At 44.6% G+C, this 17642-nt stretch overlaps 1 protein-coding gene across 1 annotated transcript in view; it reads right to left on the reverse strand.

Annotated features, from left to right (window-relative positions):
* The window catches only part of Tmem132d (transmembrane protein 132D), a 434330-nt gene that overhangs the window by 61401 nt on the left and 355287 nt on the right, over positions 1–17642 (reverse strand). Inside the window, exon 5 of the mRNA XM_051204894.1 lies at positions 14050–14193. Within this exon, the coding sequence (XP_051060851.1) occupies positions 14050–14193 (144 nt within the window). The remainder of the gene's footprint in view (positions 1–14049; positions 14194–17642) is intronic.

Raw genomic sequence — 17642 nt, forward strand, 5'->3', positions numbered from 1 at the left:
AGGACATGGCCAGCATTTCTGGTGTGTGTGTGTGTGTGTGTGTGTGTGTGTGTGTGTGTGTGTGTGTGTGTATGTGTGTGTGTGTGTGTTGGGAGAAGGGCAGAGGTACATGCTGAGTGTCTTTGTCAATTGCTCTCCACCTAATTTTTTTTTTGAGACAGGGTCTCTCACTGAATCTGGAGCTTACCAGTTCAGCTGGTCTGGCTGGTCAGTAAGACCTGAGGATCTTCCTGTCTCCATCCCCTCAGCTCTGGGATTACAGGCCTGTTCCTCCACGGTCAGGTTTGACACATGAGTGTGGAGGACATTGAACTCGGGTCTTTGCTCTTTACCCAGTGAGTCATCTCTCTAGCCCCAGAGCCAGGGTTTAAATGCAGGCAATTCAACTGAAGGGGCCCCAGTCTTCAGCACTCAGTGTCTCTTTCACCTTGCATGGTTCCACGGGATACAGTAGGGCTATACTTCAACCGAGGATACACTCTACAATTTCCAATTCTGCCACCATCTCTACCACTCCCTTCCATTTTAATCCATGTAAATATTCACCTGCTTTTAGTGTCCTTCTGTCCTGATATCCCTGACCTTAATGTTCTCTGAAATTTCTGTGATAAATTCTGTAGGTGAGGTGGTATGGGGGATGTGACATGGCTTTTGTCTAGGTCCCAGATGACAGAAAGGTTTCATCTCACAGGCTCATGGCTGGTAATGTTGAGGATTGTCAAATCTATGACTAAACACTGTATAGAAATGTGCTCTGTATTCAGCTGGCAATGTCTGCCATGAGTATGAGATACTGGGAGGTGTGTCCTGAGTGAGGTTTGTCTGTGTGCGTGATAGTCTAGGCTGATTTAGAATGTAGGGAAAGGTTAGGCCATCTATGAACCACTTGATCCTATTTTCTCTGCTTTTATATTTCCCAAGAAGGTGAAAGTCTTTGCTTGTCCTGATTTTGATTAATGAGGACGAAAACATACTCCTAGAAATTGATAGATTCAGTCCTACATTGGAACAAACTTACTTCAACAAAGAAATTACATGGAGAGATAAATATTTAACCCGTTGTGTCCTTCCTTCCTTCCTTTCTTCTTTCTTCCTTTTTTTTTCTTCCCCTTTTTAAAGTGGATACAAGCTAGGTCATCTTGGAAGAAAAAATGCAATTGAGATATTGACATCATCAGAATGGCCTGTGGGGAATTCTATAGCTGTGGGAGGATCCAGTTTATTGTGGACAGTGCCACCCATGGGCAGGTGGTCCTCGGTTATATAGGAAAGCAGGTTGAGCAAGCCACAGGGAGTAAGCCATTAAGAAAACATTTTTCCATGGTCTCTGGTTTAGTTTCTGCCCTGGCTTTCCTCAATGGACTATGTAGGACAAATAATTCCTTTCCTCCCCAAGATGCTCTTTGTCAGAGATTTTATCACAGCAGTAGAAAGAAGTCTAACTGGGACATCCATGGGCCTGAGGTCCTCCTGAGTGGACTGCAGTATCTGTGGTAGAGTTCTGTTTGCTGAGGAGTGGGGCCTCAGTGTGATGTGGAAATGAGCCTTCCTCTCCCCCTCCCAGGAGACAGCACTCCCTCAGAGTCCTTGAGCAGGGATTTTCCATGGAGAACTGGGTCAAAATTTGGCTGATGCGATAGTTTCTGTTGTGGCTCCCCAGCTTTCTCCGGTATTGGTTGTGATCCAGGACAACTTTTTTTTTTAAGGCGAGTGCAGTTTGGACTTCAAGTATGTCTCACATCTACCCTGCCATCACAGCATGGAGCAGCAGAGATGAGAGCAAATGCAGGGCTGGGTTGCATCCTTTCACACTACAGTGATGACCAAATATCTGACAAGAAACTGTTTTTAGGAAGTAGGGGTTTATTCAGGCTCATGGCTTGAGGGGACACATTCTGTCATGGTAGAGAAGGCATGGTGGCAGCAGTGGGAAGCAAGTGGTCAGATTGTGTCCACAGTCAAGAAGCAGGGAGTAACCAGGGTGTGGGACTGGCCTACATTTTGCTTTGTTTCTTTTCCTTAGGTGTTTATTATTTACTTATGTGTAGTCTGACTGTGTATGTATGTACACAACACACAGGTCAGAAGAGGGTGTCAGATCCTTTGGATCTAGGGTTACAGGTGATTATGAGCTGCCTAAAGTGCATTCTGGGAACTGAACTCTCTTTGTCTGCAAGATCAGCAAATGCTTATTCCCACTGAGCCATTTTCCCAGACCCCGGGGCTGAGCTATAAAGTCTGTCCTAGTGACCCATTTCCCCCATTGAGGCTCTGCCTTTGAAAGGTCCCACAACCTTGTAGGTGAGGGACCTTTCAAAGTCCACCATTAGTGAGACCATATGTTCAATAGCATGACCCTACAGAGAGAAATTCATATTAAATCCACAACAAGAGTACGCCAGCTTTGTTCTCTTCTACACCAGACATGGTTTTCCAATGCCTAGCTTGGGAATGGGGACTGTGGAGGTACCATCTTGTCTGTGATGTATCAACACCCTTCTGAGCTTCACTTTCCTTATAGGAAATATAAGAATAAAATATTTCATGGTGTGGTTGTGAGGACAAAATAAGGAGATGCTTATTTGCAAGGAAGTGAGTTCCCAGCAATTAAACAGCCATCGTATGTTTTCATTATTTTACTGACAGTTTTGCCTCCTTTCATTCTCCATAACACCTAAGTCAAGTGGCCAACTAACAGTTCTGAAGTTGCACATGAAATTTATAAAGTGATGGACAGGTAGGTGCAGAGGAAGGAGATTCTCAATTTGGGGAGAAATGAGTTCTTCCAATGGAGATATTAAAGCAATCCAGTGTTACTAGGTCACTCCTGAAAAAGTCTCTGCACTTAGTGTCCTCATGGGATGTGAGAATTCAATTGTGAATAGAATCCAACTATGTGTAACTTGCACAGCCTTGCTTATGGTTTTCTGTCCTCTAACCCTCCACCTTGTGTATCTGCTGAGTCTGGGAGGGAAACAAGCATGGTGGACTCCTGCATGCATCGAGTGATCCTCCCCAATCTGTAGCCACAGGTTACAAACCAGTGCTGGAGGTGTATTTAAAATGACCACCCTTTGTGGTTGGAGGGATGGCTCATTGGGTAAAGTATTTGTCTTACAAGCATGAGGACCTTCATTTGATTCCCAGACCCTGTGTAAACAGCTATGTATGGTAGCTTGCACTTGTCATCTTATTACTGAGGAAGTGCAGACAGGTGGGTCCCTGGGGCTCACTGATCAGCCTGCCTACTGCTTTTGTATATCTCTAAGTCCCAGTGAGAGTCTCATTCTCACATAGCAAGAAATGACATGTGAAGTTGACCTCTGGCCTCCACACAAATGTGTTCATAGATACACATGCACCTGCAAACACAGGAAAACACACACACACACACACATGCACACACGCACACACACACACACACACACACACCCACACACACACACACACCAAACAACTAGACTTAAATGTACATAGTATCAAAGTGTCTCTAAATTCACATCTTCTGCCCATAGATTGGTGCAGCTCTCAGATCTTAGAGATGGTGGTTAATGCAAGAAGTCACACTGGTCAGAGTACAGAGCTATGTGTACATCTGTGTCAATCAGCCACCTGACAAGGTGCAGGGATCATTTTGGAATCAGATTGTAAGAACCAGAAGTCAGGAGGACTACAGCTAACTGCTATCTTCTGGACATGACAGGGACCACTACACTCATGAACCACAGCGGCTATGACTGCCTGTGCAAGATCAAGCCAGTGAACATATCAACCTGGAGGGAAAAGGGGTCATGATCCCTCACATGATCCCTCACACCATAACTAAGGAGTCCTTTATAGCTGGTGGCTCCTGGGGTGGGGGGAGAGAGAATCAGTTTTCTTTAAGGATGTGGTCCTAGATAGGTCAGCCAGGCTCCAGCAGATGGCTACACACCCATGAATATATGAACGTCACAAATTGGGGTTGAAAAACCATTGAATTAAAAGACAAAAAAAAAAAAAAAAAGACACGAAGTTGGGTGTAGTGGGTGTAGGGAGGTGGATGTGGATCTGGAAGGAGCTAAGAAAAGGAGTTGGGGAGTGAATATGATCAAAATACATTATATGATGTTCTCCAAGAATTAATAAACACCCTTGGCTTAGATGCATGGAAGATTGTCTAGAAGAATGTCAGACAAATTCATCACTTGTGCCCGATGGAAGACTTTGAGAGACACTCATCTTCTGCATCGATGTGTTGAGCGAGCATTGCAGTTGAATGTAAAGGTGATCAGCCATTCTTTCAAACCATTTCCCTGTGTTCCTTGCTGCTGGTGACAGAGGAGGTCTTCAAAGGAGGCAGCAGGCATTCTCGGGGAGACACAAAATTCTACACTGCCTCCTCCCTGGTTGGATAGTTAAGGAGGGGCTGTAGTGGGGACAGAGTAGAGTACACAGCCTTCCAACTGAGAAGAGACTAATGAGCTCTGTCCCTCCCGGTGGCATCTCTGTGGCTGTTCAGATGATTGGAAGTCCAGTTGGATGTTTGAGAGAGAGAGCCGCTCAGCATGCTGGTACCTTCTGTTCTTCTCCCCAGGAACAAGGCTTCTGTGCAGACAAGCTGGTTCTTTGAGCTCCAACTCTAAAGCCCCCACTGAGGGTACTGAGCACACTCCTGAAAGCTCCACCCCTTTCTATTCCTCACAGGTGCTTGGTTGTCTTGTTAAGTGCCCGGTGCCATACTTCTCACGGCAGGTTGTCCTTCTCATGGGGAAAAATATGTCCACATAGATCTGCTGTGGGGCAGTATTATAGCTTTATTCCAGTCTCCCACCGCTGAATATCTCTGGGGAGGATCCACGGCAGGCCTGGAAACTCTGAGTTGTTCTGACATGACTGAGTATGTCTGTGCCCAGCTGGGACAGGCTGGAGCTGGGCCCCCTTTGCTGCTACCAGGAGACAATGGCGAGCAAGGAGGCCCATCCTGCAAATGAATACTTGAATCTATGTGCAGTGCAGGCTCTTGAAGGAGGTGAGGAGCACCCATCAGCTGGTTCCCCCCAGGCCACACACAGTTACCCTACTCTGATGCTTCCTAGAGTCTGTCAGATTCCCCCAGTCCATGCATCCATCCCTCACTGACTGCAGGGGACATTCTGATTATACTGCTTTCCTCTGAGGGTTTTGACTCAGACATTAGCCCAGGGGTCCCCATTCCAAATGCATCTTTGAGATGATGTGGATTGGAACAGCTTGTGTTTGGGGGATCCCTGGGATGTACTGATTTGTTCAAGGATAGGAGGCAACCTGAATATTCATGATTAGAACACACCCCAGACTCTATGTAGGAATGTTCTGGAAGGCACACTTCTTTCTGTTAATTATACACTGGCTTAGAAGTACCCACAAGGGTGGGAGGCTTTTGTGTGAGTAGAAGTCCCAGTCTGCAAGATGGCTCAGCCAGTAAAGACTCTTGTCCCTAAACCTGGTAACTGGAATTTGATCCCTGGGACTCAAAATGTGAAAAGAGGGAACTGACACCCTCAAGTTGCCTCTGAGCACCCGAACATGTTCCATGACATAGGCATACCTCCATATAAAAAAAATTATATAAATTTAATAAAAGGTTTAAAAGACTAAAAACCATACAGACGAAAGAGTAGAGTAGAAAGAAAGAAAAAACAGAACAAAACAAAGAACAAACAAGAGAGAGTGGGAGAGAGGAAGGGGGTAGAGAACTGGGGAGTGGGAGGGAGGCAGGGAGAATGCATATTGGGTAATATATCTTTACACTCTCCATAGAGTCCACTTCAGTAGTCTGACATTCTGACATTTTCTACTATCTATGTTGACTCTCTCTCTCTGTCTCTGTCTCTCTCTCCCTGTGTGTGTGTGTGTGTATGTGTGTCTAAGTTAGTGTGGGTGGCATATTCCAGGATTTCCAACCCATGAAGTATTGCACTGGATGTTACTGCTAATATCAGAGATACTTCTTCTGGGAAATCCACACTTTCTAAAACAATAAACCCAGGCATCCTCAAAGGCCAAGGCTGGGGAGCCAATGGGGATAATAATGGGGCCCTGAGTGAGTTTGCCTGTGGATTTCCCAAATGGAAGCTCCGATATGCTTGGAGGAGAAACTGGGGCTTAATGGGTCTCAGGCTGAGGCTGGAAGGAAACTAATGAAGATGAAGAGTCTGAGGCACTGAAGGGAGGTGTATCTACCCAGAAGTTTCCAAGAGCCTGAACAGGTGGGTTGATGCTTCTCTAAGGATCCCAAATGACACTGAAACACTGTGTGTTCCAGGTGACTGTCACCATTTGTGATGTAGAGAGTGGCACAATGGCAGTTGGGGAGGCTGGGCGACTAGAGCATTGCATTGTGTGCCAGCCGCAAAGACTGTTGATGGGTGTAAAAATAGAACTTGGAGTTTGCCATCTTTCCTGTGTCCTTAGCACCTTTGAGAATGGCTCTGGAGTATTTCCCAAGAACAAAGGGATAGAGCCCCTTCCTTCTCTAGGCTCATCCCACAATATCAAGGCTACATGTCAGCCACTTTGATTGGGTACTTGGTCTATCTCTGAGCCAATGGCTGGGCCAGGAGGACTCAGCACTGGCTGGCCATCTGGACTCACTGATGATTGTTGCAAGCTGCAGATGCATCCAGTGTTCCCTGAGCATTGTTAATGCTGTGTCCTTTCTCTGCAATGCCTTTTGGTACCTTGCCTGTTTGGCAAACTGGTTAATACTGAATGTCAGGTTGGTGAGATGGCTTGGCAGGTAAAGATGCTTGTCCCCAAGCCTGACGACCTTGAGTTGTGTCTTAGTAATTCAAATGGTGGAAGGAGAGAACTAACTCCTGAAAGTTGTTCTCAGGCCTCCACACATCCACATCTACATCATACATATACATAACATGTGGAGAGATTTTGTTTATGATCTAATAAAATTTGTCTGAAGATCAGAAAAGCAAAGCAGATAACCACTAGTGTTCTTACCTCTACCAAAGCTGGGGCAAACCTATCCTCAGCATGACCTGAATCGGCACAAGACCATGAGCTCTATTGCGGTTTAATAAGGATCAGGATAAACAAATAGGCGCCACAATGTGGCTAATAAGAACTTCCACTTAAAATTTAACAAAAGCTTATAAAAGGGTTTTAGAAACAAAAGAACAGAGACAAGCAAGGTTTCTTGGTAGCAGCATTTTTCTCAGTTGGACTCTGTTTTGCGAGAGACAAGCAGATATTTGCGCGGCTCCTTTAAGGGAAGTTTCCTGACTCAGCATAAGTGGCAAAAAACTGCACGGCTTTTAAGAAGCACTGCTAACAATTTATTGGTGGGTATGAGAGCTGGCAATGGCAGTGACCACATCTCCAAGCCGGCAACATGCTGCTGAGTGCAGCGTAGACCAAGGCGGTGAGCACAGATCTCAGTGCTGGCGGTAAAGGTACCCGCCACCATCTTTGATAAACTGTGGCAGAAACAACTATGACTTTCATTTCAGCAATGATGTTTACCAGATAAAAGACTCATGGCCAGAAAAAGATAAAGATTTATAGTAAAGACAGATTCACATTAAGAAAGATTTACAGTGTGTTCTAAAATATATGTAGGCTTGGGAGATAAAAGGAATAAAATGGTTTTAAAAATACAGCAAGGAGCTGGGTGTGGTGGCACACGCCTTTAATCCCAGCACTTGGAGAGACAAAGGCAAGCAGATCTCTGTGATTGCAAAGTAAACCTGGTATGCAGAGTGAATTCTAGGAGAGATAAAAGTTACACAGAGAAACCCTGTCTCAAAAAATGAAAAACTAAAACGTAAAAGAAACAGAGAAATAAAAAAGCCACGTAAAGATGGAAAGCACAGAGAAACTGTGGATACTATATGCTATTCTGTTGTCTTTAAATTGTTTGACTAGTGAGGAAATAATAACTGATAAAAGAAATGCTGCTGGATTAATTCAATTGATATATTTTTAAAATGCTTTGGCTTCAAAATTTAAGTCTAAGGACAAGTTACTGGGGAAAAGGATTTCTATTTTTGTTTCCACAGAAAATGGAAAGCTGTGGTTTGATCAAGCCAGACCCCCTGAAACAGAGTTCCTGGTGATCCAACATTCAAAACAGCCTGAACAAGGCAGCCTTGCAGACTACAGCCAGGATTTCTGTGTCTTCTTAGGATCCCCATGACAATGTCCCCTACCAGCAGTAAGCAGTTTGGAAAGAGCAATGCCCAAATTCCCAAATATTGTTTATAAATGTTTGTTTTCATTTAAATGGGGTTGGTTTTACATGGTTAAAGATCACAACCAATATCTTTTTAAAGATAAAAAGGGGATTACGATATAGATATGATTACTTTGTTTAGGAATGGATTGTCATTTATTTATACAATTTAAGGTCAATTTTGTGATGTGTACTCCTTTTGTTTAGGTATTGTGTTTATATAACTCATTTAGAAATATATTGTATAATGTAGTACAGATTAGGTTTTTTAAGATACAAAGAGATGTATTTGAGATAGATAGGAATTCTTCAAACCTTTCAAAGGCCTACAGAATACGGCATTTAAAATGGTTTAGGGTTTTTCTTGACAATGAGGCACAATTGCTCCTGGCAACACCACCTGCATCAGAAAGGAAGATGGACATTGAAGAAACTCGTTAAGGAGTTTACTTCCATTATGGCAAGACTAGCCATTTGGACAAGATACTGCTCTTGTCTGGACTGTTTGACTTTATGCTGTATAAACTGGACATGCAGGACCCACAGAAAAGTGACTGCTGATTCAAGATGGACATTGCTACAGAGTTCCTGCTTCATGGAAGAGTCTGCCAGACAGTCTGCAGGACACAGAGAAAAATGACTGACAAACTACCAATACAAGAAGACAGTTTAAAGTTCCCTGCGTTGCTGAAGAGTCTGCCAGACACACTATGGCCTATGGGCTGAAGATGGAAGATTACAAAAGAAGTTCGGGTGACTGACCAGGCAATGAGTTGTCTCTGTCATTTCTAGCATTTATATATTACCCTTCTGTGGTCTTTGATGGAGTTGAAACCAAATAGTTATGGTTATAGTTTTCCTTAGTTAGGCTTAAAGATAACTTACATATAGGACTTTAGACTCTCAAAGATAGAATAGATGATGGAATATTTTCTTAAATCCTGCTAAATGTTAATGAACTAAATATTATTCACTATGATTCTTACTTGATAACTGTTGTGTTGTGTTATATATTTTGCTATGTTAAGATGATGCTTCTCATACTGGTTAATGAATAAAGCACTGTTGGCCAATAGGAAAGCAAGACAGGCGGTACTAGGAGAAAAGGAGGAAAGAGGAAGTAGTAAGGAGGAGTCAGCATGTAGAGACTGGGGAGACCAGACACCTGCCCCACTCCCCGGTAAGATGAGACCATGAGGAAATACTTAGATTAATAGAAATGAGTTAATAATTAAGACAGAGCTAGCCAATAAGAAACTAGTATCTGGCCAACAGCATTATATCAAATACAGAGTCTTGGTGTGTTATTTGGGGCTGGCGCGGCAGCGGGACAAGACCAGTGGAGGGTGGAAAAACTTACTCGTGACAGAGCTCCTGTTTTATATCCTCTCTAGTGCTGGGATTAAAGATGTGCACCACCACTGCCTGGCTTTTATGGCTGTGGCTAGCTTTGCATTCTGATCTTCAGGCAAGCTTTATTAGATCATAAACAATATGCCATCACACATACATACATATACACACAAAAGACAAATAATATAATACAAAATTAAAAATATGGACTGTCAACTTGACAAGATCTAGAACCACCTAGAAGTCAAGGCTCTGGTTTTTTCCATGAAGGAGCTTCTAGACTGGGTTAATTGCTGCAAGAAAACCCACTCTGGATGTGTACATCACCATCCCATAGTGTGGTGCAACAGCAATTATCTCTCTGCTTCCTGACTGTCCATGCAATGTGACCAAATGTCACCTGTCATCAAGACTTCGCCATGATAGAATGTCCTTTTATGCTATGAGCCAAAACAGACCCTTCCATCCTTAAGCTGCCTTTTTCCCTGGGCCACAGTAACTCACACAACATTCTTTCTGTCTTAGTTTAAGTCGCTACCCTGAGGATTGCTTTGTAACTTCACCAACTGTTTCTTGTTTGTTATTACAGATAGTCAAACTGAAGGGTGCTCTGATTTAGGATTCTTTGACTATATGAGAGTGGGGAAATGATCCACACTCAATAGAAACATTACTTTAAATATTAATTTTGTTCCCCCCCCCTGGGCTGGAAGTCTGTGACATGGTCCTCTATTGATGCTGTGTAGTTTCCTGTTCGGCTGTCACAGTATATAACTCATTTACCACAGGGCACTGTTTAGTTGGTACATTTACTTTATAAGGTAGCCAACATGTTTCATGAAATATTGAACACACTTTTGTAAGACAGATAGAGTTTGTGTTCCAAGGTTCTGTCCAACTATGGAATGATATGAATGCTCAGGGAGGCAGGGCCAGGGTATGCTGTTCAGATTAAGGGTATTAAATATGTTTTAACTCAAGATGTTCTTGACTTAATGATGGTGAAACTGATAAAATGAAGCCACTTCCCCAAGGATTCTTAGTTAAGAATAGCATGTTGTCGAACATTGCCAAAGCACTGGTAATGTCAATTGCCCTTGTGGTAAGAATACTTTTAATGCTTATTTTTCCTTTAAGTAAGCTAAGATGTTAGAGGCTGTGGTGATTAGGCTCCCTGATTGATAGCTGTCAGGATAACACCTTCTTGTTGTCCTGGATGGCTTACTTCAGCAGCAGAGGACTTATCAGCTGAGAGGCCAGCCTTCATTACAGCCAGGCTGCTTTCAACACTGCAAGATATTTTCAAGGAAGCTACATAGCAGCTGCTTGCTGCCAATGCACAAATCCAGCTCCAGGGGGCACTGTCCTAGGCACAACTGTTTAGGCAGCTTGAGTAAGAGCTATCTGCTACCACGAGCTGAAGCCATTCCCAACCAGGCCAGAGGAGTACCAGAGGGAGCACTCTGAGTGATTATATAAGAAGGTTGGGCTTGCTCTTCCAGTCAGTTGGGAGTCCTGTTCCTATGCTGTCCCCTGGTGTTGCAACATTAGGCTCAATCAAAGGCTTTTTGTAAGTGGTGTTTTCTTGTCTATTTTCAGCCATTAGTAGAGTAAAATGAGCTGGCCATACAAAGTGGAGATGATGGTGTGGTGGAGATTCAGTGGGAGGGAAAAGGTGGCGATGGCAGTGGCTACAGTAGCAGTGACAAGAGGATGATTTGAGAGTTCCAGGGAGTGTCTGGGGGGGGGGTAGAAGCAGAGTGAATCAGAGACAGTGGAATCAGTGAGGAATAGCGGAAGTAGAGAGAAGGTGTGGTGGGAGAAATCAAGGCTGAAGCATGGTAGAAAGACTGTGAGGAGTCATAGAAGAGAAACAGTAGGTTCTGGTTGGCATGCAGATCCAAGAGAACTGGCAAGCCTTATGGGCCAAGGGTTTCAGATACCCTAAGTCCAAGAGCCATAGCACTACCTCTGCAGGGCTGGAACCTCCCAGCTATTCATGAATTTTAACATGAGCAGGCTGCTGCTGCTGCTGCTCCTCCTCCTCTTCTTCCTGTCCCTGCTCCTGCAACAAACTGAGGGTGACATCAGCTGCCTTAGTCTCCATTCATGTCTAAGATAAAAGTGTTTGCTTCCAAACCTGATGATCTAAGTTCTGTCCCTTGGCCCCATACAATAGAAGGAGAACCAACTCCTGCAAGCTGTCCTATGATCTCCCAAGCACTCGTGGGTGGTTAAAGCCCAGAGTGATAAGCCTCCAAACCGAGCCCTGACAGTCTGAGACTCTGTCCTCTACAGCCTAGAGCAACAGGTCTGTAGCTCTTGGAGCTTGGAGATGCAAGTCTCTGGGTCTGCCTTGGGCACTCAAGAGCCAAGGCCAGCCAGCCCCAATCTACTGTGACCCACTCATGATTTCTGTCTGAGAAGAGAACTGTTCAAGCTGGCTGTTTGGCAGCAATGGGTTGTCAGGAGGTAACTCTATGACCACAGGAGGAGCAGCTAGTGCCATTCACTCATTGGCCTTGCAGGTATTTGTTGATTATTCATGATGTGCCAGGTATTGCAAGTGATGGGACTATAACATTAACCAGAAGGAAGCAGAACATCCTCCCCTCAAGGAGCCGATATTCTGATGAAGGAACTCAATGAACACAGTTACATATCATGTATATGTCCATAAACATGCATTATATATAATGTAATGTGTATGAAAATTAAACATGACAAGTATTATACAGGTACACATTTCATTATGTATTTATATATGAATAAAAATGCAAGCAGGTGGGGGAAGGCAGTGCTGGGTATCCATGACAACCTCACAAACGCTGGAAAACAAAGAACTCTGTGGGAAGTTAAGTGAGGGCACAGGGCCACACAGTCATCAAGGGGAAAGATAGATGTAGAGGTGGAAAGGGGTTCTTGGTCTCAAAAAACCCACAGAGACTCTGGGTGGCTGCACTGATGGACGGCAAGGGTGCATAAGAAGACTGAGGTTGGTGTGAGGTGTGCAGTCTGGGTACTCTGAGCTGGAAAGGAAGCTAGTGAATGGGTCTCAGTGGATGAGTGAGGCTGTTGGGTCATCACTGACCATCCTGGCTGCTGCATTCAAGTAGAGGCGGGGAAAGAACACAGGCATGGTTGAGTGTGGGAGTGAGAGGAGAAGGTCATTCCTTAATCTAGAATCCACAGGTTCCTGGACCAGGATGGGACCCACCCAAGAGAAGAGCAGTTGAATGTGAATGCCTGGGCATGGGTCCCAGAAAGGTTTGCAGAAGATAGGACACAAGAGACAGAAAGATAGAAATCAAGATGGGCTGAGACATTAGCCAGAGACACGGAAGGACCAACTGGCTGTGTATTGTAAAGAAGATTCTGGAAGAATTAGGTTGGAATAGAATGATATGTAAAATAGCACATCATTGTGCCATTCTCCTGCAGATCTGTCTTCACTCAGCTCTGGTTAAGTGTGCCTCCTGGTTTTGGTGATCCTGGCATCCTGAGAGGAAACTACCACCAGGCAAAGATTCTATGCATTTATTTATTCACTGCCTCCCAAGATGCTAAATATGGTCATTCCCTTCTGAGAAGATATGCTACAATGACTCCTGTCTGGAAGCCATTGTGCTCTGTCTGATATTCTTTCTGGATTTGATAAGAAGCAAGCCCCAGGAATGTCTTGGAACCTCCCTTACCATCCTTGTTCGCCCTGAGGGGGCATGGTGAGACATGGCTCTGACTGTGGAGTGGGTCATGGCAGCTACAAAAATCCACTCCCTCCTACTGTCTGAAACCTTGCTGAGAGATTCTTGGCACAGCCAGACTGGAGTCCTTCGCCCGAGGCTTCTCCCAGAATGTGTTTGCCTTGAATCATTTTTGCTTTCAATTTAAAAGAGAAAGAAGAGCTTGGGAGGAGGGATGGAGTCAGGGAATGGAAAGGGATGGGCATAGTGTGTGGTGTCCTTCCCTCATGAAGAGAGCTGTGTGGGAGGGCCAGGGGTTGGGAGACAACTCCTCTCTCCAGTGGCTGATTTTGTAAATCAAAGTTAGTTGTAATCATAAACTTTATGCCTTTATCGATCTCACACAAGCCTGTGAATGCATCATGGAACATGTCTGCATGTACACCAGTCGGGGTCCTGATTCTCCGTCCCAGTCCCATTCTTTTACACTCTAAGTAGGTAGAAGGAAACCCCTCTTGTCAGTCTGTTGAGGGGGGATGGGTGTATTGTCCCTGTATCTCGCTGCCACCTCCCAGGGTCTGGGAAAAGATCAATGTCAGGCGACAAAGGGGCAGAAGAAAAGCCTTACAGTCCAGGCATGAGCTAGAGCAGTGTTTTGCCCTATTTTGCTTTGGGCTGGGAGACACGCCTGATTTAAGTGGCATGAAAACCAGAATGGGAGGAACCCTGTAGACCCAGCTGGGGATAAACACCCACACCTATGTAACTATGGGTTTCTGCAGCAGAGAGGAACTGTCCACTTGCCTTAACCACGTCTTCGTCTGCTGACCTGCACTCCACCGAGTCCGACAGACCTTGCACTGTGCCATCTTCCTCTACCGAGATCACTTTCACAGGGACAGCCACTGTCTTCCCAGTGAGGATGGCTGTGTTCAGTATCTCTGCCTCCTGGAAGAACAAACACATTGTCCATTACCTAACCCTCAAATGCCCAGTCCCTTGAAAGTAGGGATGCCTCTTTTTGCCTCCCTGCAGATGGCTCAGCCTTTCCCCTGGGCACAGGAAGTCAAGTGCTTGATACCAGCTATCTGCCAAGAGGCCATTTATGTCAACACCTGTTTTTGTGGAGAGGATGTGATGGGGATAGTGATGGAGTAAATTCAGAACTAAGTCTGGCACTCTCTTAAGATCCCTGCAAGTACTGACCCAGCAATCTTCACATCACCAGGTGAGACAGGCAACATTCCTTTTCTTAAATAGCCTGGAGAGGTTTTATGATTTGCCCAGGCCACAAGGCTAAGGAGAAATGAAGGGGAAGACTTCAATTGGGAATTCCAGTTTCCAAGTCCTTGCATTGGTGACCTAAATCATTCTAACCTTACATACAACAAATCTAACTTAAAGGAGCTTAGGTTGGCGATGCCACAAAGAGGATGGAAGTGACCTTGAATGATTCTCTCTGCTCTCCTTTCAACTCTGTGTGGGTTTCCAGGTTTTCCCTGGGTTCTAGCCTCTGAATGCTATTATGGCTGAAACCACACACCTGCAGCCTTTTCCATGCGGCAAGTGCATGTATAAAACTAACTTTCTCACTCCTACAAACTTATGAAAACACACAATTTGCCACTAAACTCTTTTTGGGGGGAACAGATAAGAGATTTGTCTTTATCTCTCCACATAGTATAGTTGCAGAGTGCAGTGTAATCGGGCCAGAACTGGGCTGAAAACTAGACTGGCTGTCCCTAATAGTGTTGGAAGGTGCTGTGAAGGCCACATGGCTCCAGGGATTGGCATGGCAGGGGTAGACAGGGAATGAAGGAAAGACACACAGGAAAGTTGGGATCAAGTAGACTGGGCTCTTTGATGGACAAGCTGCAGCATCCCATTTTTTATAAACAGAGTACACGCTTACATATAGAACAGAGAGGTAGGGTTATTACATACTGGTAAACAAGGAGGAAGGGTTATTATATACATCTAAGCAAGCAGCAGGTTTAGCTAATCTTGGTAGGATGAATCTCTGTAAGGGGGCAGTCTTCAGGCCATAAATATTAGCTATGGTGGACATTTCTGTACACACTGTGAACATCTGAACATGGGCCAGAAGGATTTACAATTCCTTTGGGCCTCATACCTGGGAAGCTTTGTCATTTTCCCTTGAGTCCAAGGCTCTGAGGTCCTTGACACGGCCATGCCTATGTCAACAACACACATTCACTCAGGACTTCCCTCACTCCCTACACTTTACACACACTTCTCAGCTTCTGCACAGCCGCAGCCTCCAGGCCCTATCTCCTGGCATCACAGTGACACTGCAGCTTGTCCCTCTCGGATGGCATCCCCATGAGTCCTTTCAGCAAACAAGCCCCATTGCATTCTGTAAAGCTTGCCTGGCCCTTCTTGATAGACTAACACCAGACAGTTGGATGTATGCCAGGTCAGCTGGATGTCACGTGACTTAACTGCCCTTCTACTCTGACTTGCAGCCACCGGATCAGGGTGCCCCCGCTCTAAATTCAAGCTCTGGAGGGCCTTGGCACTTTCCTTGGGGAACGAAGCTTGTAAATAGTCTTGCGAATTTGATTTTCATGTGGAATCTGAACTGCCTGCGAGTAGCTCGCCAAAAGATGGAGTAGCAGTTATCCCCAAGTGAGACCACCACCTCCCTTATGGCAAGCCCGCTTCTACTGTAACATATACTTCTTCTCTGGTGACACTCACAGCATGTTGGCTCCTTTGGCTGAGTCTTGGCCTCTGCTAACACATGCTATTTTCATCCTAAAAGACAAGGCTCCACTTTGGAACATTCCTGAACTCAAAGCACAGGCCTCCCAACACCCCACTGAACACACTTTGAGTTTTTATTTATGTACATTAATTTATTTATTCACATGCATACATGCAGGTGTGTGTGTGTGTGTGTGTGTGTGTAGTGGCACAAGTACCATGGTGCCCATATGGAGGTCAGAGGACAACATTTGAGATCTGTTTTCTCCATCCACTATGCGGAAGAGAGGAATCAAACTCAAATTATCACACTCAGCCACAAGCCCTGTCCACAGAGCCACCTTGCCAGATCTGGGCTAAACTGCATTCATTATCAATTGGGAGAAATGATAGCTGCCAGCATCTTGCTGGAGGAATGACCAGGCTGCTCTCAAACTTGGTAAAGGAGGCTTCTCTTGGCAGTCAACACAGAGATCTTTAACTGGTCAGAGAATGAGACACTGTGGGTGCTCAGCCCTAAGTGGCACAGCAAGATCAACCCCTACAAGGTTCAGGGAATATTGAAAAGAGAGGAAGGAAGAGTGTAAGAGCCAGAGGATGGAGAAAAGAGCTGTGAAATTCTGTCCTTTGGACAAGATGTGGCTGGTAAACACATCAGCTGCCAGAAGCTACGGTGGCTTGCACAAGACCCGTGCATAATCAAGCCAGATGACATTCCAGCATGCACAGGGGAGGGGACCAATGAGGCCCCACTCCTAGCCGAGGAACTATCGGTAGTTAATGACTCCCTGAAGAGAGAGAATTCTTTTTCTTCAGGAATATGGTCACTGGTGGAGTCCCCCACACTCAGGAACATGTAGACTGTCTTATTGGCAGAGAGTGTTATTTTTCAAAAGGTGGATGTGGACATATTGGGGGAGGAGAGGAATTGGGGGTGGATGTAATCAAGATAAATTTTATACATATATGAAATCATCAAAGTGTTTATTGTGGCAAATATGCAAGGTTGAAGAATCAGGTTTCAGGTGACCTCCCAAGATCACCTGAGTCCCTGCATGAAAAGCATCCTCCTGCTGACTTCAGTAGGCAAAAGGAGGAATAGCCAGGTTTTTCTTGTCCTATTGCAGTCTGATTTGGAAGTGATATTTACTACCATATAATCTGATCTGTCCTGACAGATAGAATACTTATCCTCAGAATTTGGTCCATGCAATGGTTGATGAACTACTGCTCTTGTTTCTTGGGTAGACTCAGCCTAAGCTATTTTAGTGGCCCAGTATTCCCTGCTATTCCTTAAAGTTTTTCATTTCCCATCAAAGATCAATAACCTAACAAACCAGAGGCCTCGAATTAGACCAATGACACTTTTCAATGAACACTTGGAAATAAAGATACATGGATAAAAGAGTTTATTGTGTGACTCATTGTGTCACACTACAACTTCTATGATGAGATTGATATTTTCCTTCTCTTTTTTTCTTTTTTCCTCTTAAATTTTATTTTATTTTAATTTTTTGTAGGGGGTTGCAAGGGCGAAGGGTGCATACAAAGGGGTGGGGAAATGAATGGGATGGAGATGCATGATCTGAAAGACACACAGAATAAATAAAAAGAGGGGAAAATAACCTAACAAGCAAAGTGATAACTCATCACCCCGTCCTTGCCTTTTG

The sequence above is a fragment of the Phodopus roborovskii genome, unplaced genomic scaffold (assembly GCF_943737965.1).
Source record: "Phodopus roborovskii unplaced genomic scaffold, PHOROB, whole genome shotgun sequence".
Taxonomy (NCBI): Eukaryota; Metazoa; Chordata; class Mammalia; order Rodentia; family Cricetidae; genus Phodopus; species Phodopus roborovskii.